The sequence below is a fragment of the Streptopelia decaocto genome (assembly GCF_964273445.1).
Source record: "Streptopelia decaocto genome assembly, chromosome: 14".
Lineage (NCBI taxonomy): Eukaryota > Metazoa > Chordata > Aves > Columbiformes > Columbidae > Streptopelia > Streptopelia decaocto.
The window spans coordinates 4,891,232-4,916,871 of NC_138669.1; the positions used below are offsets into that span (position 1 = coordinate 4,891,232).

Sequence of the window (25,640 nt, forward strand, 5' to 3'; positions counted from 1 at the left end):
CCCCCCGGCGCTCGGCTCCCGAAGGAAAGGCGGGCGGGGAGGGGTCGTTACCGGGCGGGGTTTCGGGGGCTCGGGGCGGCAGGAGGCAGCCGGTGGCGCGGGATCAGGGCGGGGCGGGGCCGGCAGGGGGCGGGCGAGCGTGGCCGGGGGAGCGGGTGGCGGGAGAGGAGCGGGCAGAGCAGAACAGAGCAGGAGCCCGAGCAGCAGCATGGAGCGGGGCGTGCGCGTCTTCGGGGACCCCAAGGTGAAGTGGAAGTGCTGCTGGAGGCGCTGGGCTGGAAACGGGGCAGGCACCGGGTCAAGGTGTTGTGGACCGGGACAGGGAACGGGGCATGCACCGGGGCCCAAGTGCTGTGCACTGGGACAGGGAACGGGACATGCACCGGGGCCGAGCTGTTGTGCACCGGGACAGGGAACGGGACATGCACCGGGGCCCAAGTGCTGTGCACCGCGGCTGAGAAGGGGCCATGCACCGGGGTGGGAGCTGGGTCATGCACTGGGCGTGAGAACTGGGCCATACACCGAAGCCGAGCCGCCGCACATGCACCTGGGGGGGGAGCTGGGGCACGACCCGGCGCGGAGGCGGCGTGCAGCGGGGTGGGAGTGGGGGCATGGCCGGGGCACGGCGGCTGAGCCGTGGGAGCGTGGCCTCAGGTGTCCCTCGGCGGTGCCAGCCGGGGTCTGTGCTGCTGCTGCCCGGTGCGCCCCGCGGGGACGCGCGGGAGCTGCCCCGGGTGTCCGGGACATTGCGGGTGTCCCAGCGCCGGAGCGGTGCTGGTCCGGGCTCCCCGCTGCGGGGACATCCCGCACCCGGCCGGGGTCGCTCTGCGCCTCGGTCGGGAGATGCGCTGGCAGCCTGGCTGGGGAAAAGGCGAGCACTGCAACCGTTGCCTTGGTTGACTCAAACAAATGTGTTCTCCTGTGTTTTTGTTTTGGGGTTTGGTTTTGCTGTTCTGTTGGTGGGTTTGTTTAGGTTTTTTGTTTGGTTGGTTGTTGTTTGTTTGTTAGTTTTCTTTTTCTCTTAAATATTTAGTTCAGTTAGTCCTCAGACACTCGAGATAACATCTTGGTAACTGCTCTCAGATAGTACTCCAGTCTTTCATTCTCAGCATGCACTGTATAAATACATCTCAAGTAGGATCACACAGTAATGTGTTTATTTATCAGATTTTAAAAAATGTTGAGAAGGAAGAAGATGAGACAGATGTGGTTAGCAATGACCCCGTACAGCTGGCAGAGCGCTGCTGTGCTGCAGGGCAGCTCAGCGCACGTTGGTGTCTGGGTAAGCTGGTGTACGGGGAGCAGGTTGTCTCTGCCCAGCTGCCTTCGGGCTCTGATGCCGCCAGGTGGGGTTGGGCTTGTGGTGGGCAGTGAGGAAACAGGGCAGAGGAGATAAAGAAAAGTAATGTAAGAGTCACGGTGGTTCTGCTCTGGGGGAACCTGAGTGGTGGCAACTGTGTGTGGCTCTCCCAGAACAGAAGGTTGCCTCTGAAAATCCAAAAGTTGTTTGTTTTGTTACTGTTTGCATCTCCTGTCACTCCTGAGCCATCTGTCTCTCAGTTTGAGCTTGCACCAGAAATGTCTAGTGTGCTTGGAAAAGCCTGTGTGCATGGGTTGATTCGTGCTTTGTTCTGTTGCTGTGTGAGGTTTCTGTCATGGGGAGAGTGACCCATGCAATAGCAGACAAACCTTGATACCAAAATCCGGGGTGCGTTGGCATCTGCTAATGGTTAAAGGCTTTTCAAGGCTACTTCAGTTTTGGGAGATGTTGGTGTTTCATCAGCTCCACTAAGGAAAAAAGCTGGTGGTTCACCCCAGTGGTTTTCAACTTTTGGCTGAGGGAAGCAAGTTAAGTTCTTCTTTCACTTGTGCTTCTTCCTACTTTTCCAGTGTGTGGGAGAGTGGGATGCTGAAGAGAGACACCTAGGAAAAACCATGCAGGGTTTGACCACTAAGATCCGGCTTCTGTTGTCTGGGAACTGGCAATTATGAGACTGGTTTGCCTGAGTCAGGCAGTTCTTTTCAGTCCTGTGAACCTGCTAAGTCAGGCTTGGGGAAAAAAAAATGGGTCTGAAGTCAGTTAATGAGCGCTATTCATTCCCCTGGACCCTCTGCCATTGGGAATGATCAGTTTTGTGTTATCGGGATGTTTCTGGTAACTGGAGCAGCTTTGAGCCCTGGTGGAATGTGGGGCCAGGGCTGCCTTTGTGTTTTTCAGGAACTTGCTGACTCCCAGCAACTGGGGGGGATGAACTGGGAGCTACTGGGGCTGCTGGAGGGCGACTTTGAACCCTGCTTATCACAGGCCATAAAAGAGCAGGAAAGACTGCTGCTCTTTGGATGCTGAGCATCGGCCTCCTCTCTCTGTGCTCCACAGCCAGGGCAGGAATGGTGTCCTGGCTCACTGCTGGCTCCTCTCCCCATGGGCAGCCCCAGCTCGGGGGCTTTGGGACACGTGGCTCTTTCTCCTGTGGCTCCTGTGTGCCTTGAGCAGGGAGCAGGATGGGAACCGGGGCTTCTGGGGTCAGACCCAGATTCCCAGCTGCCCATCTGTGCTGAGCTCATGGTGCAGGTGTTTGCCTTGGGTGCAAAACTTAAACCACAAACAGTAATTTAAAAAGGTGGTTCTTACTGTGGGGAGTGCCAGTGCACAAGGGTGCACCCAGGATGATGGGTTTTTTTTGGCTCATCCACTCCTTGCACCCGACATGGTGCTGCTCAGAGTGCAGGCACGGTTCATGGCTCCGAAGCGTTGCCTCATTCCAGCCCCGTGGGGGTGTGGGGTCTGCGGTGGCTCAGGCAGGGATGTGTCCCTGCAGGAGGTGACACAATCACCATCACTTAAAACAGCACCAGGAGCCTCGTAGCGAGGCCGGTGGAGACTGAGTGGTTGGTGCTGGGAAGGATGGTACTTTAGGCTGCTCAGCACAGGAGCATCTTCCTCCTCCTCGGTCAACAAAGCCGTGGATCATATGAACGCTTCTCCACAAAGCAGGAATATTTGTGGCAGTGGAGCAGTGAGTGGGTCTCGTAGTCTCCCATGTTTCTCTTTAAAGGCTCAAACCTTAAAGCATGTGGCCGATCCATCTCCAAAATGCATTTGTGGGTGTCGTCAGGTTTGGGGGTAACACTGTGCCTCCCCTGCTGCATGTCCCTCTTGACCCGCTCCCACCTGGTGCTTCTGAATGAGCGCTGGGGCAGTTTATGGTGAGGATTATCTTTCCTGCTGACAGCGTGCTTTTGTAAAACTGGTATTTGGGAAACACAGTTCATGCTTTGTGCATGGTTGGCATTAGTTCTATCTCTTGTTTAATTTTTATCTCTATTAATGTTTTCTTGCCATGTATATCTAAAAATTGATAAGTAGCTGTAATTACTCCATTTTTCAGTTGTTGAAATCAATGGAGTGAACTTCAAAGTATCAGCCTTTAATGTGCTGATAAAGAATCCTGGGCCAAGTCTCTGCCAAGGGTTTTAGAATGATGCAACTTTAATAGCTGCCTGGATTATCTATTAATGTGAGCTGGAAAACACCAAAATAAAAGGTGAGGTTGGTGTTACTTTTACCGTGGTGTTGAGGCGACTTTGTTCATTGTATAAATTAAAAGAAAACACAAAAAAACCCACAAAAAACAAAACACCAACACAAAACCAAAACCCAACCAAACAAAAACCTAAAACCACCTACTAGAGAAATTCTCTCAAGTGCTTTAGCTTGGATGGTGCTTTTTATGCCCCATAATAGGTGAACTGAGCAATTAACTGCTTTGCTATGGTCTGCCGAGCAAACTGTAGAGCAATAGACAAATTCTGTTGGGTTGACTGTAGCTGAAAATAATTCTAATGTGTGGTTAACATTTTCCTCTTAATCTCACTAAACTGAAAATAATCAGACTTGATCTTTGGACGGAACATACTTGTTTGAAGTACCTCATTTTGTTTTTGAATTTAGTTTTGAAGCTTATTAAGTTTCAAGGAAAACATTGCAATATTTTCAGAAGAGGAGAGGGAAGCCAGAGCCCTTAAAACTCCTTTTTTATAATCTGAACCAACTTGCTGATATCTGCACTAACAAGTCACGTGCTGTGCTTGAGCTAAAACTTCCTTTGCCTGAAAGCGGAAAGCGCTTGGGTTGCTCTGACAGCCTTGATGAGAGCTGTCTGTGCTGAGGACGCATAATTTATGGCCATTTATGTCTTTTGAACTAACTCCTCTGGCTTTTGACCGCTTGGAGATTTTATTGAACCGCACTATGTTTTTTTGATGGGGTCGGTGAACTGGCTCTGTGCTGTGGAGATGCAGAAGGGCTGATGGTGGCTGCACAGAGGTGGCCCCCAGGGTGCTGGTGCAGCTGGGGGAAGAGCAGAGCTGCGGCCCCATGAAAGTGTGTGAGAGCTCTGCTGCTTTCTCGTTTTTCATCAGAAGCAGCGTTCCCGAGGCCAGGTTTGCTGGGAGAAAGGAGAGCATGGCTGGTCCCAGCAGGGCTGAAGGCTCCAGTGCTGGTTCAGCAAGTCGTGCTGTTGAGATTCCCATTTAATCCGTGTGCACAGGCTGCTTCTCCAAGTAAACCAGAGGGCTTGGGGTGGGAGACCACACGTGCACGGACCTCTGTGCTGAGGAGCAGAGCCCTGGAAGAGGCACTGGGCTCCTGCCTTCACTTTATTTCTGCTTGCTCAGGCATCATCTCCTGGAGCCATAGTTCAGAGAAAACCCTTTCGTCTTTATCTGGGTACTTTCCTTGACTTAAAGCAAGGTCACGTCACCCCCTTGTATCTGGAAGAGCGTTGTGCTTTGTTTGCCCAGAGCAAACATGCAGGAGGAGAGCTGCAGTGTAATCGGCAGCGAGCAGCCTCCCGCCAACCTGCAAACCAGCGGGGTTTGCAAACGAGGAGCCTGCAGGAGCTGGGCTGCTGGTTGTGCTGCTGCTGACTGCACCCTTATCTGGGGCCAGCTGGCGGTGGAGACCCTGTGGGCACACCTTTGCTTCTGCCCTTGGATGGCCCTGGGTTGCCCGAGTTGCCTGGATTAGTTCCCACCTGCAGAAAGCAACTCCCCGAAGCGCTGATGTTGAGGAACCTCACAAAGTTTTGGCTTGAGTAGCATTGCAAAAGAGTTTCCTAGCACTTAGTTCAGGTCACTCCAGACCCAAAGAAATGCATGGCCGTGGAGGGAGAGCCTGTTGCTGGTGTTGGAGAAGAACATTGCTGCTTTGCAAGCATCTTGCCTGCAGCAGCAGCAGGAGGTGGCTTGCATGGGTGAAGGACACCACTGGATTTGCTTTCACATCAACAGGAGTGTCACGTTGGGATGTTCTTGCAGAAAATGTTTAGAGTGAAAAGAGCCCCTGAGGTTTGGGTTGCTTGGTTTTTATACCCAGCCTGAGCATGTTTCAAGCCTGTAACTCCATCAGAAGGTCACAAGGGCTGTTGAAAACCTCAAGGAATGGAGCTTGCATGGTTTTGAAATAGGAATTGGAGCTCAAGAGTGGAAAACATGCCAGGCGTCCACATCTGGCGATGCAGATCATGTCCATAGTCTGTTATTTTATCTGCTGCTTCTCAGGACATTTAGTCCTCGTGAGCAGGATTGCACAACTTGAGGTGAAGGGAAAGATCAGCTTTTGCCCTTTAAAAATCTTCATCCGTGTAGATTCAGATCGTGTCTTGAGGGTAGGAGAAGTGACGTGGATATCTTTTTACAACCTGCTGGCAAGGGTGTCAGTGGGGATATCCATGATGGCTGGGCCAGCTGATGGCAACAGTGCAGCCTCAGCAGCTCGGGCTGCCCTGAGCTGGACACCTGCGTTTTGCATCCCACTGGTGCAGCATTTCGGTCGTGGCTTCATGGCCACCCTATGGTGGCCTTTTGCAGCAGGAGCGGTCAATGAAGACCCTGGCCGTGGGTCAGAAGATGGGTATTTCTGGTGTTGAAGGCAGCTGGGCCAGCGATGGAGCTCACATCAGCTGCTTGGGGATGCTTCAGAGGGGAGCAAAAGGATCTAGAGATGGACAACTACATATTGCCCTGCTTGTAGGGACTGCTTGCTTGTTTTTCTTACAGCTCCTCATAGTTGTTATTTGATACGTAACCTGACGCTGGGCTTGTGGGTTTTAATTAGTAACCCTGGGTGGTTTAGTTATCCGTGCAAATATCCAGTCCACTTCTGCCTTCTACTCAGTTCTTGCGCTCAGCATCCTGCAGCAATCATCTGCATGGGAAAATTTGCACAATGGTGTAACTAACAAGAACTTCATGTATTAAATTACTGCTCTACGGTTTCATTAAAAAAATAAAATTAATTTATGTATTTTGTAAGCTGTTCTGGAAATATGAAAATCTAGCTGAAACATTTCACAGCTAATATTTTCCTTCCCAGTTCAACTTCCAAATGACATTTGTCATGTTCCTCCAAAAGCCCCAGCTGCCTAATGGAAAAAAGCTTTATTTTGCTTTTCTGGGGCTATTTCTCCAAGATCCATTGTTTCAGCAGTAATCAGGGAAACCAGCTTTCAGAGTGAAGAGATCTGAGTTACTATCCCATTTTTAATGAGTCAAAATTTAAGTGGTTTGTTTTGATACCAGCTTGTTGGGTCTAACAGGACAGCTTTTGTTTCTGTTTTTCACATCACCTTGTACCACGGGATGGATGCCACACATAGGATTAGGAAGCCTGTGAGCTCTGATAATACCAAGTAATTAATATATCAGGAGCTGATTCTTGGAAGTGAAGTCAAATTTTTTGTGTAATGACTCTTAGCAAATTAATTGATGCTTGGGTGCCTGTGAATTGAAGAAGGAACAAGCTGGAAACTGAAGGTGTTTGGGGCTTGTTTTTTTTTTGCTCATCCCAAACTCCAAACCATGCAAGCTAAATATGGATAAGGCAATTCCTGAAAGTTGCTGGAAACACATTAAATTTCTAAAGATCCGTTCAATGCATGAGCTGCAGCAGCAATAAGAAAATACTTAGGCAATAGTTAGATATTGAAGAATAAACTTCATAATGATGGTGTCTTATAAACATTTTTGTACTTTCTCGTCATGACTTTGTCCTTGTATTTCCTGCATATATACCTGTGTTAGCACCTACTGCTTCTCTCTAAACTTTTGCTGCAGCTCTGAGTACCTTACTGATTTCTCTTTATCTTATTGCAGGTCGAACTTCATCTCCACCTGGATGGAGCCATTAGACCAGAAACCATCTTGTACTTTGGCAGGTGAGTCACGGGGAGGAAAACAAGCTCTGGGAGCTGCAGTCCAAAAGGATTGTCCCTTCTTCTTGTCCAGTTCTCTGACAGAAGAGCTTTTGTGCAGGCAGCAGACCTGACTGGTGCTGGTCTCACCTCTGCATGGACCGGTTCTCCGGCTGCCCGGTGTGAGGATGCCAAACAAGGGGGAGGTGGCATTGGTCCTGGGAGCTGGGCAAGCTGAGGGGAGCCTGTGTGAGAAAAGTAGAGATGTCTCATAAGGTGCCTGCCTTTGAGGTGTACCCAGGAATGGCAGTGTCAGTGTATTCTCACCTTTTTCCACGTTCCTAATTGCAAACGCAAGGGAAATGAAAGCAGGCTGGGAGCGCCGTCTTGGTGGTGCTGCCGTACCGCAGTCTTGGGAGGAAAAACCAGCTTGGGTGCTGCTCCCTGCCCTGCGCCGCTGAACCGCAGGTGTCTGCCGGCTGCCGGCACCCGAGGAGTCGTGCTCGTGTGAGGGTGACCTGGGAAGGCACTTTGCAGTGACTTAAAGAGCGGTCATGTCCTTGACAGAGCCCACGTGCATCTCCTTGCTTCAGCATAGCTTGTGTAGGAAGCACCGGGGTGAATGATTAACTGGGGTGAGGACCTGGCTTCACAGTTGTAAGGAAAATAACTTCCAGCTGTCACTATTTAAAAAGCCGATGGAGACTAGCAGATACCTTTGGATAGAGAAAGCAGCAAGCTTAAAGATTTCAGGGAACAGCTCTTAGGGGCAGCTCTGGTACTTTGAGGAGGAAATCAGTTCTGAGGAGGATGGAAAGCGGTTTGGGCGTCCTGTGAGCACAGCAGACTCCAAGGCAGCGCCATCCTAGGGGGAAATATTCTTTCTGAAGTAGCTTTTTCTGCTGGGAGTGGCCATATATTTTGCAGTGTAGTTGGAGTAAAGAGGGTGCAGGTCATTGGCACGGTGAGCTGGCTCTGCCCACGCTGCCGGTGGGCTGCAGGGCTGGAATACAAGTCCCGATGGACAGAAGAGTCAGTGCTCCCTCCCTGGGGCTCTGCTGGGTCCCTGCTGCCAGCGAAGGAAAAATGCCACTGTAGTTCCCCGGGGTGGCTGTAGGAGCCCTGCAGCCCAGGAGACACCAGCCATCTGAATGTCCCATGCATCTCTCTTGCTTAGGACAGAAACCTTCATTGCCTGAGCATGTGCCAGGTCCCCTCTTATTTTTAACCAGCCCTGGCATCCCCCGGGGCTGCCAGCCCTGGGCGCTGCCCTTTGCGGGGCTGGAGCAGAGCTGTGCTATTCACGGGCTCTAAAACGAGCGTGCACACAAATGTGAAAGCAACAGGGCAGTGCAGGACACTGTAGGGGACTGCCTTAATAACCTCACCCTGGACACAGAAAGCTGCTTGTGGGCTATTTTTAAAGGTAAAGAGTTAGAAATAAATTTGCCAGGTGGTGGCTGACCACGTAGAAATAGCCCAATGCTGCTGGGATGCACAAGCCCCCTTGGGCAGTGGCTGAACGCAGCTGGTTTTTTTAAACTTTGACTCCAATTCTGTGAGGTCTGGGTCAGGCTTTGCAGCTCCCCTACCCAGCCAAAGGCTTCTGAGCCATGGCAAACCCTTCCTGGGACTGGGTGTCCCCAGGAGAGGTGACCTGTCTGCAGTGGGACGTGGCTGGAGGCAGCTCTGGGCAGGATGCGGAGGTGCCGGGGGGGATGAGCACGTTCCCCTGGGGCAGTTCTGCTGTGGGAAGGCTCCCAGCTGCCAGGCGGTTTGGATGGGGCAGCAGCAGCTCCCAAAGCCACGCTGGGGAGATCCACCAGCCCCCGTCAACCAGAGACCAAACTCCAGCGTGTCAGCACTGCGGATCATCCCGAAGTGCCGCTGCTGCTGGCTGTGCAGACCCAATCCTTCAGAAAGCACAGAAAGAGGGCAGGGAAATGGTTTGCTCTAGGTAATTTTCCTTGGGCCGGTAGAGGAAGACGCGGGCTGGTTGCTGGAGCAGAGACTCGGTGCCATGGAAAAGGCAAGGCAGGGAGGAAAACTGATGGTTTTGCAGAGGTGAATGTCCCCTGCCGAGTGCCAGCAAGTTCATCCCTGCGGATGGTGTGTGCAGGCTGAGCGTGGGGCTGGCGTCCTCCCTGTCCGAGCTGGGAATGAGTAACATTTGCTGGGCCCAGGAGCAGGGTCATTTGGGCTGTTTCCCTGCAGATTGCTCATCGGGACGGCTGCTGGCATCAGGACGCTAAAGCCGTCTGTGGTGTTTTGTCTCTATTAGCTGAGAGTTACATCCACTGGCTGTAATTAATCGTGGCAGAAAAGAGAACTGAAAACAAATGTCTGGTTATTATTCCTAATTTAGGTTGGCTTTCACAGACAGAGTGACAACCCATGGAGTGGGGGTGGTGAAGCCTGTAGCATCCTCGGCTCATAGCCCACTCCAGCCCGGCTGTCACCCCACTGGGGACACCTCCACCCACCCAGGACTCTAGATGCTCTGGGGAAAAATGGCCTCTTCCCTCCTAGAAGAGTTTAGGTGGGCTTTACCATCTCCATCCCGTTGGTGAGAGCGGTGGTTGGGACTGCCGTTTGCTCCTGTGTGGGAGGTGTCCCCAGCAGAGGAGATGCCACCGTGATGTTGGGCTGGGGAACCAGCTCAGTTACAGGAGCTGCGGCATTAAACCCATGAGCCACAACGCTCCTGTGTGTGTGATCCTGGGTCTGGGAGCATCTCTGTGGCTTTTCCAGCCTTTGAACCTGCATAAGTGGAAATCTAACTTTTCTAAAGAATTTTGGCATTTATGTTGCTAGGGACTAGGAGGCGCCAAGAAATATTCCAGACTCTCTTTAGACGAACTCCTTCTTAAGCTTAAAATGTGCTCTGGCTGTGTTCCTGCCCGGTCAGTCTGGGCTTGGATTTCGATTTGTTTGTGTTTTGGGTTGCCTTTCTCGCCGCTGAGATTCAGGACTGTGTCTGCGAGGAGGTTTTGGAAGGACAACATGTGCCATATCTTTTTTGTGAGGAAATGGCGTTTAGTGCTGCCAGCTCAAGATGCGATTGCTGTATGAAATGGACTGATTAAGAACGCGATAGCCTTCCCCATCAGTAATGCGTGGCTTCATTTCCAGGAAAAGAGGGGTTCCGCTCCCCGGCAGCACTGTTGATGACCTCCTGAAGCATGTCAGCTACAAAACACCACTGACACTTACCAAATTTCTGGAGAAGTTTAATCACTACATGCCTGCCATTGCGTAAGTAGCCCTGCTTTTTGCTTCTTCCCCCTCAACCCTTGGCAGGAGCCCTTGGCTAACGTTGCTCAGCCTTGGTGGTCACCTCGCCCATGCCTGGGCGATGGGTCCTGGTGACGGGTCCTGCTGCCGCCCCTGCAGGGGTGACCGTGAGGCGGTGAGGAGGATTGCGTATGAGCTTGTGGAAACAAAGGCAAAAGAAGGCGTCATCTACGTGGAGATCCGGTACAGCCCTCACCTCCTGGCCAACTGCCACGTGGATCCCATCCCCTGGGGCCAAACCGAGTGAGTGGTCCCGCCGTGCCGGGGAGCTGGGGGGTGGCCAGTTGGGCATGGAGAAGGTATAGCCCACACTGGTCAGCCAGCACATGTTCAAAGTCTGGGGTAACCAAACCTTCTCTCTCCTCCAATGCAGTGAGCACCTCTCTTCGCTATTGACAGGATTTTTCCTCTTAGGATATTTCTGCGTGCTGCTGTGTTTTAATGTCCCTTGCTTTGGGCATCGATTCTGTATGTGCAGAGCATCTGTGCTTAAACTTGTGGCTGGAGCCAACGCCTGTGCGAGGGAAAGCAGCGTTTGGATGTGGATTGCCTGCACACAAAATGTGATTTGAACTGGCAGAGACAATGGGCAGTGTTGGAGGGGGCTGACAATCCAGTCCCTTCTTTACCTGTCATCCCTCTGACTAAATCAGTGCTGGGCTCTGTGGCTCCTTGCAAAACGTTTGGTGATGGGTGCTGCGCCCCCGTGCTTGCCCCCACCTGGCTGTAGGCAGTTACGTGCCCTAATGAGATGCTCTGGCAAAGAGTGGGTTCTTCTGCTTGGGCAGGACTGGCATCCAGTTCCCTGAGGCTTTTCTAAATCTTACTATCATCTTTGCATGCTTTTGTGTCTGATATCTTGTAAATCTGGGCACACCAAGGGTGTAAAAGGTGCTCTGCAGCTCTGGGTGGTTTCATCAGGCTTCTCTGGACGTTAAGGCAAGTGGGACCCCACATTTTGTGTGGGGTGTCCCATGGGGATGCTGGGCTGGACCCGCAGCTCCTGCCTGCTTCCCTGGTGGGTGTCTGGTCTCTTGCTGATGACTTTTCTTCCCTGCAGGGGAGACCTCACTCCAGATGAAGTCGTTAACCTCGTAAATCAGGGACTACAAGATGGAGAAAGGGATTTCCGCATCAAAGCCAGGTCTATTCTATGCTGCATGCGCCATATGCCAAGTAATGTATTGCAGCTCCCCTGCTGCTCTGCTCCCCTTCCCTGACGCGTGGCGGGGGGTGACGGTCCCTGGGTTCAGGTCCCTGCAAAAATATGGGGAAAGCCCCAGTCCCATGGCCCTGGGTCTGACGTGGGACCAGACAGTGCTGAGAATGAGTAGTTTTTTCCTCTTTTCCCTTAACTATGGGGAAAGCACCCACTGGATGTGAGATCTGTGGGTACAACTGTCTGAATGGTTTTGCTAGACAGATTGAGTGGGCTTTTCTGGCTCTCCTTGGGCCAGCTGGTCACAGGAGGACCAGGCATGAGATCTCACGCTGCCCCTGCTCATGATCATGCTGCTACAGCAGCATCCTCCTTCGTTAGCCTGGACCCTGGGATGCTGGCTGCAGTCTCTGCTGGTTTAAGCTGAAGACACAAGTAAAATATACTTAAGTCACATATACAAAATGTTTTTTTATAAAATCAGCAGCTCTGAACTTTGTTGGTAACAGGTGCTGTGACCCAGAATAGGGAGAAAACCCAGTTTCCAGTGTTTCATTGGGCTGCTGAGCTCTGTGAGCATCTTCCTCTAGGAAAACATGCAGTTGGAGTGAAGTTGTATGACAGTAGCTGTTCTATGTGAAGACTTTGTTGTTAATATCGTCATACCTCACAACAGTTTTATATAGGCTTAGTAATGTAGATGGTGGAAAGATTTTTGCTAATGAGTACATGGTTCATTTGTGTCTAGAAGTGTGAAAAACTATATTCTTAGAAACTGGGAGATTTGAAACTGGGTTTTTTCCTGCCTGCACAATCAACCCCCAACAGTAGTTTGAAAACTTGAACCTTAAATGTACAGCGAGGGAACATGTGCTTGCACAGCTCCTACAAACAACCGAGTTGACGTTCTTGTGCCTGTGCCCCTGGGCACCAACTCTTCCCCAGAGCCAGCGATACACACAAAGCAGGAGTCTTGAGCGCTGCGTTCGGGATGTGCTGCACTGTGAGAAGCCACCCTGTAATTTATGAACTGTTGAGAGAAAGGCAGAGATGCCAGCCAGAACTAGCTCATATTAAACTTGCTAATAAAATAATAGCTCTAACCTGGTGAGTTGGAAGGTGATTAAAAAAAAAGCTGAAATTGCACACATTTTCTTACGTGTTTGCGTGATTTTGGGATTGTATGTACACAGCAGGGGCCTGTTAGTAACACTACCGTTTCTCTCTGTTTCTTGGCCTTTTTGCTAAGGGTAGGTGCTATATGAGCTGGCAGATGCATGTCCTTTCTCTGAGGTTGTCCTCTCTCTTGATCAGAGATAGCTCTGAAGTGGTTGTTGGCCACTTGTTGATCTCTTTCTCACTGATACCAAAAAGATAAAATGGTGATTGTTCAAGGCCAGCCTTCCAGGATTTCTGACTGTATCCTTCCCACCAGCAGCAGCATCCAGGATCTTGTCTGGGGAGCTGAGGATGCTCTGCGGCAAGGCAGGGCACCCCCCAGCCCAAACTCCTCCACGACACAAGTCTGACGGGCCAGTTCTCCTTTTCCCCTCCTTGGCCAGCCTGGGGATGGGGTGGAAGCTCAGGAGCAAGTTGTTTTCATTTTTTTCGATGAGAGCAGCTTTATAGCTGGTGAATACATTTGATTTCCCTTTGATGGACGATGGACTAATCAGTTGGCAGCTTTTATTTGCCTGAAGATGGCAGACCTTTCTAGGAGTAGGTTAGCTTTCTTTCTGAGCATCAGATTTTAGGAAAGATCAAAGAAAACAGCTCTAGCCTTCTACTTATATGACCAGGATTTGTTTAGAAAAATGCTGAAGCACCAATGCTTTCTCCTGATGCTGGCGCTGTCTCTTCCAGGCTGGTCTCCTGAGGTGGTGGAGCTCTGCAAGAAGTATCGAAACAACTCTGTGGTGGCCATCGACCTGGCTGGGGATGAAAATGCGAAGGTGGATAATGCCTCCGAGCATAAGAAGGCTTACGAGGTTTGTTTAATAAGTTTCTTAAAAGAAATTACGAGAAAAACATATATTGAGGAGATGTGCATGAGGGAATACACAGTTTGTTATTCAGACTGCAAACAGCTGGGACAGCTTAAAAATTCGTTGCAGCTACTAAAAATGTTATTTTAAATAGCAAAACTATTTGTTTATATTTCCTGAATGATTAATGGCAGGCGTCATTGCTTAAACATGGCCTTAGAGCTGGAGCTTGGCACGCTACCCTGTAGTAGTGAGTGTGACATAAGTGACACGGAGCCTGTGTCCCCAAAGCAGCTCCTGCTGGGTTCTGCTCTTGGGGCTCAGCAAAACCACGGCCTAGGGTGGAAGAGACCGGCCAGTCCAGTCTGGCAGAAATCACCCGAGGAGCAGAGAAGAAGCTGGTGCTTGAAGTGCTTTTATCCGATCATCTCAAGCGCAGACGCTGGAAGGGCTTCAGGAGCCGGATCCGAGACTCTCGCCAGACCTGGAGCTTTGCAGCAGCTCGCAGGGGAAGCTTTGCGTTTCTCTCCTCCATGCTGGGGACAGTTTGGGGTCATCGGTCCCTGCATCAGTGGGAGAGGAGATTGTGAATGATCGCTGCCAAAAAGGATGGTTTGCAAGCAGCGCTCAGGTCTGAAATGACATGGGGCTTTCTCGGGGTCTTTGCCTCCATCAGCAGGAGCTGATACAAGGTCTGTGCTGGATGAACTGAGTGGTTATAAACTGGGGCATGGGGTTTTATTGACTGATAGGCAGGCATGTCTCATCCTGCCCTACTGTGTGGGCAGTACCCAGGTCCAGACTCCTCCATCTGTCTCTGTGTCAGGGACTCACCCAGGCTCCCAGATGCTGAAGCAAACCACACTGCTGACCACTGTCCCCCTTGGCCTGCGGGGCAGGGAAGTGCATCCCCATAAATGCTGCTGCTTTGCTCCATGGGGTACAGAATACACCCAGGGAAGTTGGAGAGACTTGTGGCGTCACTCGGGCAGGCGCGTTCTGCCTGGGAGCCCTGGGGGCTTCCGGAGAGGAAAGAGTAAATAACGGTGAAAGCTCGACTGTGGCTGCTGGCTGCGGAGGAGAACCGGAGCAGAAACATACAGCCAAGGATCCCGGGACCACCATGTCCAAGGAGGCAGCGAGTCGTGGAAGAGAAGCCAAGGGAGGCACCATGTGTCATCAGACAAATGGGTTGAAAAAGAGATTAAGCCATTGCAGGGAAGATGTGTCCATGGATGGATGTTGGACACAAGCTTCTTCCTGGATGCAGTAGATGGGGAGGTCAGGCTTCAGTGGCCAGGAGGGTTAGTGGGGAAGTCCTGCTGCATGTGGTGTTCCTGACCCCTCTGCTCGTATCCCCAGCTCTTGGGATAGTCAGGGATGCCTGTCTAGGGAGAGGGGGAACAAGAGTTTCTGGTTTGTCTTCATACCCAGTAGAAACAAGTGGAAGAATCTCAGTGCTGGTGTGGATCTTTCTCTTCTCAGTCTAGTACTTTTGGCCAGAGGGATGTGGTTATTTTAGAAAGTGTAAAATATTAGCTGTTTGGGAAAAGTCAACACTCAAATGTAAGGACATAGGCTGCCTTTCAGCTTGATGCACACAGGGCTCTTCTGTAGACATCCCAAACAGAACCTGGCCTGACCTTTGCTGGACCTGTAGCACGTGAGGAGCTGGAAATTAAGCAGCTGGAAAAAAAATATGATTGAAAAGCCCTGAAGGAGTTGCCTGGGAAGAGCGTCTGCTGCCAGACACGGCTTGCGGCCCGCCCGCCACTGCGGCTGGGTGACCCTTCTCCAGCAAGGCAGGAGCTGAGCTCCCCTTGGGGCCGTGCCGCTTCCCAGCACTCGCGTGATCTGTGGTCACCCTGGCAAGGGGTTTCTCAGGGTGGCCATGGAGAACATCTCAAAATGTTCCCAAAGCTGCGCCTGCAGGGTACTCCCGGCTGGGATGGGTCCATCCCCAGCCCCTTGCAGGAGGGAGGTGCTGGGTGTCTGAGCATTGCTTCATCTCTGCCCCGGGGGCTTTTGAGTTCTCCCACTCGGCTGCAGCTGACCTAAAATGTAGAGGCTTCAAAGACAGGAATTGCTGCAATGTTCATGCAGAAGGGCAAGTGTCTGGAGAGGAGACAGGGGTGAGCTCACCGGGTATTAAAAGGCCTTGGAGGAGTTTGGCTGGGGTCCAGGAGAAGGTTACCAGGTTTTCTAAGGTTCTCTGCTTCTGGCATTGCCAAGCCCTTTTCTCGCAGCCTGCACAACAGCAGTGAGCACACAGCTCTTGGGGTGCAGGGCTCACGGTTTGGGGGCTCTTTGCACGGAGCCCTGTTGCTTGCTGTGCCCTCAAGAGCGGTGCTGGTCCAGGGGCTGGCTGACCTTGCTGCAGGTGATGGGACAGGAGTGTGTCCTCCTTTGCTTTGCAGGAAGCTGAAAGATGCGGGATTCATCGCACTGTCCATGCTGGCGAGGCTGGCCCGCCTGCCATGATCAAGGAGGTATGAGGAGCACCCAGCTCAGGGCAGGGACTGGGAGGGACTGGGACAGGGTGGGGAGTGCCCCTGCAGCCCCTGCACCAGGCACAGAGAAGCCCAGGTCCTTCGTGGGAAGAACTTCATAGCAGAGCAAACGTTGGGGATCTGGCCTCAGCAGCACAGGGAAGGACCTCCTGGAGCTGGGCTGGTGGCGTGGGCTGTGCCCGTGGTGGGGCAGGGGTCTCTGGGCAGGCAGGAGCTGAGCAGGTGCTCTCAGGCTGTATGTGGTTTTCTCACATTCTCTAGGCAGTTTATCACCTGAAGGCTGAGCGCATTGGCCATGGATACCATGTCCTGGAGGACCCTGAGCTCTACAAGGAGCTGTTGAGAGCAAAGATGCATTTTGAGGTAGGCATGTGTGGCAGGAGGGTGACAGCCAGGTAGCTGCTGTCTGGGTGGAAAATCAGCTCTCGCTTGGGCTGTGCTACAGCCAGGGACACAACCTGACACCCGAGTGCTGACCATGTGTGTGGTGACGTTGCTGTTGAACCCACATGCCCAAAGCTCCACAGAAAAAATGGTGGGGACACCTGCCTGTGTGCTGGGACCTTTGCTGCAGGGAGCGCTGGTGCGCACAGCAGCTCGCAGGAGGTGTGTAGCACAGAGAAATGGATCCTGCTCTGGCTGAGGATACATTTTGGAGGGCTTATTCACTAATTTATATAACTCAGGCCTGTAGGCTCCCCCTCCCTCAAATCAGAAGCTTGTCTGGTTGGAAGGTGGAAGTGCCTGGGAGTTACTGTGCATGGTCAGGTTTCCTTGACTTTTCCCTAGAATGGGTGTATCCAACTAATATATAGAATATATAGGTATATATTTAATGCCAGTGCTTTCTTAACTGTGGTCAAAGCATGGCTCTTGGCTGACTGGCCATGGGAAATATCCCACCGACTCCTGCCGCTGTTACACAGGCTGTGGGCTCTTTGCATTTGTGTCCTGGGATGTATAGTGCTGAGGGATGGCTGTGAACAAAGCTCTAAGCCTGTATCTGGCTTTACCAGCGTGTTTAGCTATTTGCATAAACAGCTGGGGTTCAGATCCGCGTGGTTGATTATGGTTTTCATGTTTAACTCCCCGAAACAGGTCTGCCCTTGGTCCAGTTATCTCACTGGAGCATGTCATCCAGACTTTGGGAAACACCCACTAACACAGTAAGACTTCTCAATTACGTGCAATCTTAAGTGATCTGTATTTGGGTGGATTATAGGTGCTTTATTGCTTTACAAAGGTAACACACGTCTAACCGCTTAGGAAAATGTGGCACATCCTTGTCCTTTGGCACAGAGGGGTCTGATGCAGCTGGGGGGATACGGGGGTCCCTCGGGGAGGCTGTCCTGTCCCCCTGCCCCAGCTGTGGGGCACGGGGTGCTGCACACCAGCCACTGGCCCTGGTTTGTGGGTGACAGCTGAGGCTGTGGAACCTCGAGGTAAGAGATTCTCTGCTCCTCGCTGTACTGGAGACGCAGATCAGTGCAGCGCGGTGCTGAGACAAGCCAAGCCCCGTGTTTGCGTCCAGCAACGCAAGCTGCAGGGACCGTGGTGGGGTCTTTGCTTTTCCTGTGTTTTACCCCGAGAAATGCATGACTGGTGCCCCATCCAGTGTTTTACCCACTGGTTCAACCCGATTTCCTTACAGATTTAAGAAGGATCGAGCTAACTATTCCATAAATACAGATGACCCCCTCATCTTTAACTCCAATATCGACAAGGATTATGGCATAGTGAAGGACTACATGGGCTTCACTGAGGAGGACTTCAAGAGAGTGGTAAGTCAGCCTCGTCTGGATGCTCTGCTGATGTCCTGGGGCAGCCCAGAACAACCTGCTTGCTTTCTTTGAAGAGATTTCAATGGAAATCAGGAAATCCTTTATTGGCCGTGTAAGCAGGAGGGCAAGGAGGGCTGCTGAGCTGGTTGGAAGGGTGCTGGGGGAGCAGGAGGATCCCCGGGCTGCTTCGCGCATTGGGGGCTCTGCAGGGCTTGCATCGCTTGGGCTGACTGGGCTCAATGGGTGACAGGTCAGAGTGGAAATTGTCTTCTGATGTCCTCACAGCAGCTCTTAGCAGGAAGGAGGGAAGGAAAGTGCCTGTTGCTTTTTTTCTGGATTTGGAATCGTAGGTAGAATATTTCAAGGCTTGGCCCAGAAATTAGCACAATTCAGCAGCTACGAAAGTGCTTGCAGTTTTTGTATGTGTAACACGAGCATACAACAACAGAGCTGGAAACAAAGTGACTGTTGGTTTTGGCACATGCAGTCATATGGGTGTCTTGGTTTTTCTAATTTCTCACCCAAGACAGAAAGACAGGGTAACTGTTGGGAGTTGGACTTCCCTGGTTAGCAGAGGAAGCTTTCCTGGTTTGCAATGAGCCGTGCTCGGCACTTTTGCCTGCATGTCTCCCAAAATACTTGCTTGGATTGGGAAGTGCAGGATGCACTTTACAAGAGATTGTCAGTCCTGCTCGGAGCTCTGGCTGGAGGAATAAGTCCCTTTCTCCTGCAGACATTGCTCCCGGGGTCTGGAAGGAGGAGCAAGGAGAGCTCTGGGCTCCTGGATCCACGGCTGCTCTGCTGCCAGCTGTGTCCCCTCCTGCTCCTGCAGGAGCCAGGTTGTTGCTGTGTAATTAAGAAAAGCCTCTGCACAAGCCAGACAAGCAGGTTACTTTGCACAGCCCCGCTGTGTCCCATCAAGCTGCCACCAGTGCTGTGCTGGGAGAGGCTCTTGTCCAAAGTGGGGCTGGGAGGGTAGGGGTGGGTCTAAAAACTACAAAGTATTTAAAGACCTTTGCTTTGTCTCTGCCTTGGGACTGTGGCTAGTGAAGGGCCAGAGCAGCTGCCCTGTAAAATGAGGCCATGGAAATGAATCTGGGACTGGAAACTTTGCACTCCCCATTGCCTGCTGCCGCTCAGAGACAGAAATTGGGATGTGCCCAACCACACATTCATGTCTGATGGGTCTTAATGTCTCCCTTATGTTCCTCTCTGCCTCCCCAGAACATCAATGCAGCTCAGTCCAGCTTCTTACCTGAGAAGGAAAAGCAGGAGCTGCTCAACACCCTGTACGCAGCCTACGGGATGGACCCCAGCGCGTCGTGACCCGTCCCTGCAGCCAGCCTGGAGCTGCGGCCCTTCTGCATGTGTGCTCGACTCCTCTGTGCTGGTGGGAGCACCGGGAGAAGGTGCCCAGAGCCGGTCTCTGTTACTGGCAGCCCTGTGTTTACCCTTACAGTTCTCAGCATAATTGGGCTATCACATACACCCACCTATCACCCCACAAACTCTCTCCCGAATTAATATCCAGCTTCCTTTCTTGTTGCCTTCCCCCCCCTCCGCCCCCTCTTTCCCCCTGCTTTATCTGACCTGCCCAGCCCTTGCCTGCAGTGCAGAAACAACCACCTTTAACTGTGACTATGGCCTGGGTTAACCTAAACCTTCATAGCAAAAAGGTGTTTTGGTGCTGACAGGGAGTCAGCACTTAAGAAACAGGCTTTATTCCCATCTGTGTGGGTAGGAGGGCTTGGCCACAGCTGTATTTACAAAGGGTTAGTCTTGTACTAACAAGACCAGAACAAGAACAAACTGGAAGCTTGTGCTCTTGCCCATGCACAGGTCCAAAGGGCATTTGAAAAAGAAAATACTCACAGCTGGCCATGACCATGCTCCCGCATGTATAGGAAGCTGGAACATATTTTTACCGTTTTGGGCCAAAATCTGCTTTCTGGGACTTTTCCCAATTTTGTACTCATCCTGAAGAATTCCTGTGAACTGCAGTTTGCTCTTCCTCTATCTTTAAGACTTGGAAACACCATGATCGATTGCCTGTTTAAACCATTCTGCCCTTTTCCCAACTTGAGGCACTTCTAAATCTGAATATTTCATCTTTAGGCACTATTAAAACTGAATAAGTACATTAATAAGCCAGCGCCCAGTGATGTGCTGACTCAGGTACCATCTCAATTGCTTCTCTCACTCAACCACAACACTGGCTAGAAGTCAGACCTAAGTGATTTTGGTGCATTCTAGTATTTTCAGTTCTGCATGCAGAGAGGAGACCATCATTTTCTTACGTGCGTGTGTGGTGTTCTTTAGCATCCCGGGGGGCTGCCAAGGTGCTTCCTCCAAAGATACTGTACCAAAAAGTTGCCTTTGACAAGGGGCCCTGGTCACCATGACCGTGGACAGTGTGTGAGACTGGTCCAGTCTCAACCGGCAGCGACTGTGTGCTGGGAGTATTTCCATTCTTTCTGGGCTTCCCTATTTGTCTTCTGAGTAAAAGACTGATTTCTGAAGGTATGTGGTGCATATATACACCTATAGAGAGCGAGCTAGCTAGATGGATATGAGAGTGAATTTCTTCCTTTTATAAAGCAAATGATAAAACGTCACTTTTAAGAAGATGACTGCAGTAAGAACCAGGCTTTTTTTGGGTAGTTTTTCTGCAAAAATGGTTTCAGAAGGAGAGTTGCTTGTTTGGATTCTGAATGGTGAATTGTTAATCCTGTTTAATAAAATAACTGATTTCTATTAAAAGAGAAATCCTCTTGCCTTTCTGTTCAAGGGAAACAAGGTTCAAGGAACTGCGGTCCACACCGTGAGCCATCGTAGCCCTGCTAAAGCAGGAGGGTTAATGAGTAGGTGTGATTGGAGCTTTGCCAGCCCAATTCCTACCATTTCCTGTGGCCAGGTCAGAGCACTTGGACAGCCAGCTGAAAGGTACCTGCTCCCTTGCTCGACAGGCAAGTTGGCTTTATGGACGCAGGTTGTTCCAACTTCATGTGTCCTTTTCCCTTTGGTAATCAAAGGGATGTGTCTCACTGCTGGAACAGCAGCACCAGTGCTGTGTACTCTCACTTTTTCGAGCATGTATCCAAAATAGTTTTACAAGAGGTTGTTTCTGCATCTCCTGCAGAGGAGGTTGATGCCAAAAGCCGGACATGGTGCAGCCTGGCTGGGCTGCGCTGTGCTGTCAGCGTTTGCTGGAAGACTTGCTGACCATTTAGTGCTCAAAGTTTTGGGAGGTCCAGCATGCCCCTGTGTCCAATGAAAGTGAAGGGCTGGGAGCATCCGTGTGTTTAGCAGCTTTGTAAGTCAGGATGTGGTGGATTAAGCCAGTGCCCTTGGTCTTTCAGCACAACTGGCACCGGCAGCTGACCCGGCTCTTTCGCTTGCAGGGGGAACCTGATGCCTCTTGCCTGGTCTCTGAAGTTGGCTGGCCAGTGGGTCCCTAATCATCTGTCTAAATATAATTCTGGAACAGATATTTTCTGACCAGGGAGACCTAAGATTAGCCCGTGCTTGACTGCTGGAGGTCTCGCTTGATGCGCAGTCCCTCTGCACTGCCCTTTGGCTTTCTCTGTGTGTGTCAGCGCGAGCCAAAAATACTGTTCAGTGGCAGTGAGGGGAGCTGGAAACAGGGCTTAAACACCCAAGTGTGTGGTCAGCCAAACCCAGGAGCTCCCTGCTGTTTTGCCACCGAGCACAGGGAAATGGGAGCAGGCTCTTGGCTGCCGTCCGGGCACGGAGCCGCAATGGTATCCAGGCAGCTCCGGGACCAAGCGGGTTTGTAGCTGCCAAAGCAGCAGATGCAGCCGCTACCTGGCTGCCAAATCCTTGTTTCCCATGGGGGCTGAAGCCATGGACATCTCTCTGCCAGCCCTGTGGCCATTGCTTTTTGGAGGCCCACAGACAATTCCCCCTCTGGCAGCTGCTTCTCTGCTTACTTACGGCCTAGTTTTCACCAATAAATCTCAAACCCGCAACATTCAGTTCTTCCCTAGGCTGTCAAGGTGATGTCCTTGTAGCTCTGTGCTGCAGAGTGAAGACATCTGATGTCTGGGCTGCTCCACCAAGTCCCAAGCCAGCCTTGAGCTCTCACAGTGGGTGAAACACATCTGGGGAAAGCGCTGCCTGGCAGCAAACTTGGGAAAACTGGGGCAGACTTTTAGCATTTTCTGTGCCTGAATGCATCTGCTTCTACGTGGGTGCTGCAAAGCAGACCCAAATGGAAGGGACTGGCCTGTAACACAGCTCTGCATCCCCCTGTCAGGGTAAGCTGAGCCCTGCAGCTCAGCCTGCTACAAGGCAAAACAGAGAAGAAACATGCAGACAGAAAACAGCACCTTCAGTACTTGAAGGCTGTGTTATTTATTCCAACAGCTTATATAGTTTTATCAAACCATCTTTACCACAAAACATGTCTCCTAAAAGAGAGAACAGTGTGAGATCCTACCAGAGATCATCTGGGCTAACAGCTTGCAAAGTTAAGCCTGAATTTCAACAGTCAAACCAGCAAAATGTTTCTCCCCTCCCCTTAATATCTTAAAATCCTAAAGCCCAAAGAAAAAGATGCCTGTGGCTGGTGCTGCTGGGTCTGTAGGTGGAGCTCGCCCACACGGAGCTGTGCTTTGGTCCTTTCCTGATGCCAAGCGGCAGCAGCACAGGTGACGTGAAGGCAGCGGGACTGGCCGGGTCCCCTCCCCGCTGCCCACCCTGACAAGAAGCCACATGGACGGTCCAGAGGCCAAGTCAGGTCTAAGATGTGGATGAGGGTGAGGCTTAGAAAAACCAATAATCTAAATTTCTAATCTATGGAAACAGAATAAATAATAGTCTAAATTTGTGAAGGAGGAAGGTACCTTGGACAGGAAAGTCTGATGTGTCTATTATTACTGAAATTGGCTTTTCCCCGAGGGGAAAATTGCAGCTAAGGCATCTTGAGAATGGCTCATATCACTGCAACCGTGGCAGTGTTGCTCTAAATCATTAGGGATGGGAGCAGAAGTCTTTTGGAGGTGCCAGTCCTTGCACAGCATCTCGTGGCTCTCTAAACAAAAATGGTTGCAGCAGAGGCATTTGACAGACAACTTGCTGTCCCACATTGGCTTTTATCTGCAGATTCAATAGCAAATTCTTGTTCCAGGCTCACAGCAAGGCCCTCCTCCCATCCCATCCCCTGCACACTGTCACGGGGAGGGACTGTCCTCTTGCTCATTTGAACTTGCTCCAGGGTTGTTCTCAGAAGAAGCGGCATCTCCTTGGGTTTCTGCTGAGGGAGGATCGGGAAGAAAGCACAGTTGGTTACACTGCTGAGAACACAAGTGACGAGTAATTGCTACAGCTGATTGTATTCAGATTGCCATCTGAGGACCTATCGCTACCTTCCTGCAGCCACGTATTTTGCTTAGGAGTACTGGGTTCCCTCCCTTCGCATTCCTGGAGTACAAAGGCTTCTTGACACCTGGTGATGCTGGGAGGGAGCCTCAGGGCAGGGATGTGCTCTCCTCATCCAACCTGTAACAGCATCTTGCAAGTGCTCCAGGAATGTCTGCCCAACAGCCTGGCAGCTATCTGGCGGCTACTTTTATCTCAGAAAAGCTCTGATTTATGCTTTTTATGGACAGGTGGATGGGCATATGCTAGTATGGACACATTGGGGTAATGTGTTTTAAAGTATTTTTTGTAGTTACAGATTGTAGTTTGGAGGAGTAAAAGAGAAAGGGCAAAAAATGAGCTTATCTCCTGCAGTGGTGCTGTATGTTTTGTGGCTTATTAGTGAAATCAGTCTGGCTGGTTTGCTCGGGCTCTGGATGGCGGATTTATGCTGGTTGTAGTCAGCTGGTCAGTGTGAATTGAGCACGGTGATACTGCTGCTGTGTTTGGGCTATGGGGGAAGATTCAGAGATCGCTAGTGGTATTTAAAATTATTTCTGTTGTTATTTTAAACACTGTGGAACTATTTGAAGGCTGATTTGTCTTTAAAAATCCCAAAAACAGCCAACAAAGAAAAAGCTAACTGTAACCTGCCCCACATTTGGTTTTTTATAAAGCCTAAGATGTGACTGATTTGTAATTCACTCTTGGTCAGTCCATGTCTTGTTTGAGCACTCAAGCCTCCACAAACCCACCAAGCAAAAGGCCTCGACTGGATTGTGCAGGGAACCCCAGGACCATCCTATTTGTTGTAAAAGCCCCTCAGCCCAGGGAGTCTCCCACTCGCTGAGCACCCACCAAGCACGAAGGCACTGATTGCAGCGAGGAATGGGACGTTCCTCCTGAGCACCTGTGATGCTGCCAGGGACGCACCAGTCGGCTGCGCTGCCATTTCGTGCCTTGCCCTTCCAGCACCAGGAACTGGGCTTACTGGTGTGTGCAGCAGCTCACCTGGTCCTTCCACAGAGAGGTTACCTATGTCCCCGGTCAGCTTACGCATGCTGATGGTGGTTGCCTCTTGCTGGATGTCGTAGACAGCGTTCCTCCGGCCAGCCCGATCAGAGGAAATAAAGTCAGTGTAGGTGCTGGACTCTACCTCCATTGCATCTCTATATGTCTGCAAAATGCTATGGAGAAAACACAGCTGTGAGATCAAGGCTGCTCAGCAAGGCTCGAGTCATGGCCCCCTCCAGGTTAGGTTACTCTGTGGAGTTAAATTACAGCATGAAAAAATAGTCCCTGTAACTCTGCTCCGGTTCCTCTAACAGGAGCTGCTGAAATCTCAGATATCAACCCCGTCCCGTGAGGCGAGTGGGTGACCCATCATGTAGGGTGACCCCCCATGCTAGGTGATGGAATATGTCGGGTGACCCACTGTGTTGGATGACCCATTGTTTTGGGTGACCCAGCTGAGGGCAGGTAAGCAGAAAGGATCCATCCCAGCTGCCTCACCAGCCCTTGCTCTGCCACCCCATTGCAAAGCAAGGCATTCGCCTCTCCTTTTGAGTTTCTGGTGTTCTTTAGGAGCTGCAAGGTCGCTTGTAGCAGCTGCTTCCTACAAAAGCAAAGCGCTTACAGAAAAAGCCCTCCTTTCTCCTCAAAATGCCACAAGAGCTTTGAACAGAGGCCAAGTTTGCCTCGCTGCATGGGGGATGGGCTGCTGATCCAACCTGAATTTGTAATGGGAAACGATCAGGCCCCCATGGATACACGCTGGAGAACGCCGGGAGCAGGGGAGTGTGTTACAGGTCTTTGGATCAGTACTGGCCTCCACTGGCTGTTGGATGTCACTGAACAAGGGTTGGGCTGGACGGCTTTGAGGTAAGCACTTTTAACACGTGAAAATCCGCCCTTTTGTGAAATGTTTGGATCCCTTCACTCCAGGTTTGTGTCTGTGCCAAGCGCAGAGCACAAAGAAAAGCTCAGAACGGCCACTCTCACCCGCAAGTACCGCTATGAGCCAGCTCTTAGGTCAGCCTGGTGAGTCCTTCAGCTGTTGGTTTTTCATTTTAACTGATGGTTTAAATTGCCAGCATTGAGTCCAGAGACCTCAACAGCTCAGGGGATGTATCACAGGTGTCTTGGCTCCTGGGCACAGAGCTGGTGAGCACAAGCTGCCTCTGTGCTGGAAACCTGGTGCCCTTGGGTTCTGCTCCTGTTTACTCAGTTTGGCACTTAGTTTATTTTTCTGTGCAGAAATTAGAGATTAATAGTTGTCTTATCTGCGGTTTTGCCCGCTGTGAAAAATGCCTCTAGCCCTGCTGGTGTTGTCAATACTT

At 51.2% G+C, this 25,640-nt stretch overlaps 1 protein-coding gene and 1 long non-coding RNA gene across 2 annotated transcripts; one reads left to right on the forward strand and one right to left on the reverse strand.

Moving 5' to 3' along the window:
* Nucleotides 1-143: 143 nt before the first annotated feature.
* On the forward strand, nt 144-20,688 carry ADA (adenosine deaminase). The gene is made up of 11 exons (XM_082065585.1): nt 144-244; nt 7,156-7,217; nt 10,326-10,448; nt 10,587-10,730; nt 11,548-11,663; nt 13,510-13,634; nt 16,049-16,120; nt 16,403-16,504; nt 17,240-17,307; nt 17,793-17,922; nt 19,147-20,688. The coding sequence occupies exons 1-11, from the start codon at nt 209-211 to the stop codon at nt 19,246-19,248; spliced, it is 1,080 nt and encodes a 359-aa protein (XP_081921711.1). The 5' UTR covers nt 144-208; the 3' UTR covers nt 19,249-20,688.
* Nucleotides 20,689-22,256: 1,568 nt separating this feature from the next.
* On the reverse strand, nt 22,257-24,490 carry LOC309445859. Its single transcript, XR_014185369.1, has 2 exons — nt 24,358-24,490; nt 22,257-23,197 (listed from the first exon to the last, which is right to left on the reverse strand). It is a non-coding gene; the product is annotated as an uncharacterized lncRNA (long non-coding RNA).
* Nucleotides 24,491-25,640: the final 1,150 nt, after the last annotated feature.

Bases quoted from the DNA above. Each gene is read 5' to 3' on its own strand.
- ADA (XM_082065585.1), top strand. From the start codon at position 209: ATGGAGCGGGGCGTGCGCGTCTTCGGGGACCCCAAG. The intron at 245-7,155 runs GTGAAGTGGAAG...ATCTTATTGCAG, and splicing joins GCGTCTTCGGGGACCCCAAG to GTCGAACTTCATCTCCACCT. The intron at 16,121-16,402 runs GTATGAGGAGCA...CACATTCTCTAG, and splicing joins CGCCTGCCATGATCAAGGAG to GCAGTTTATCACCTGAAGGC.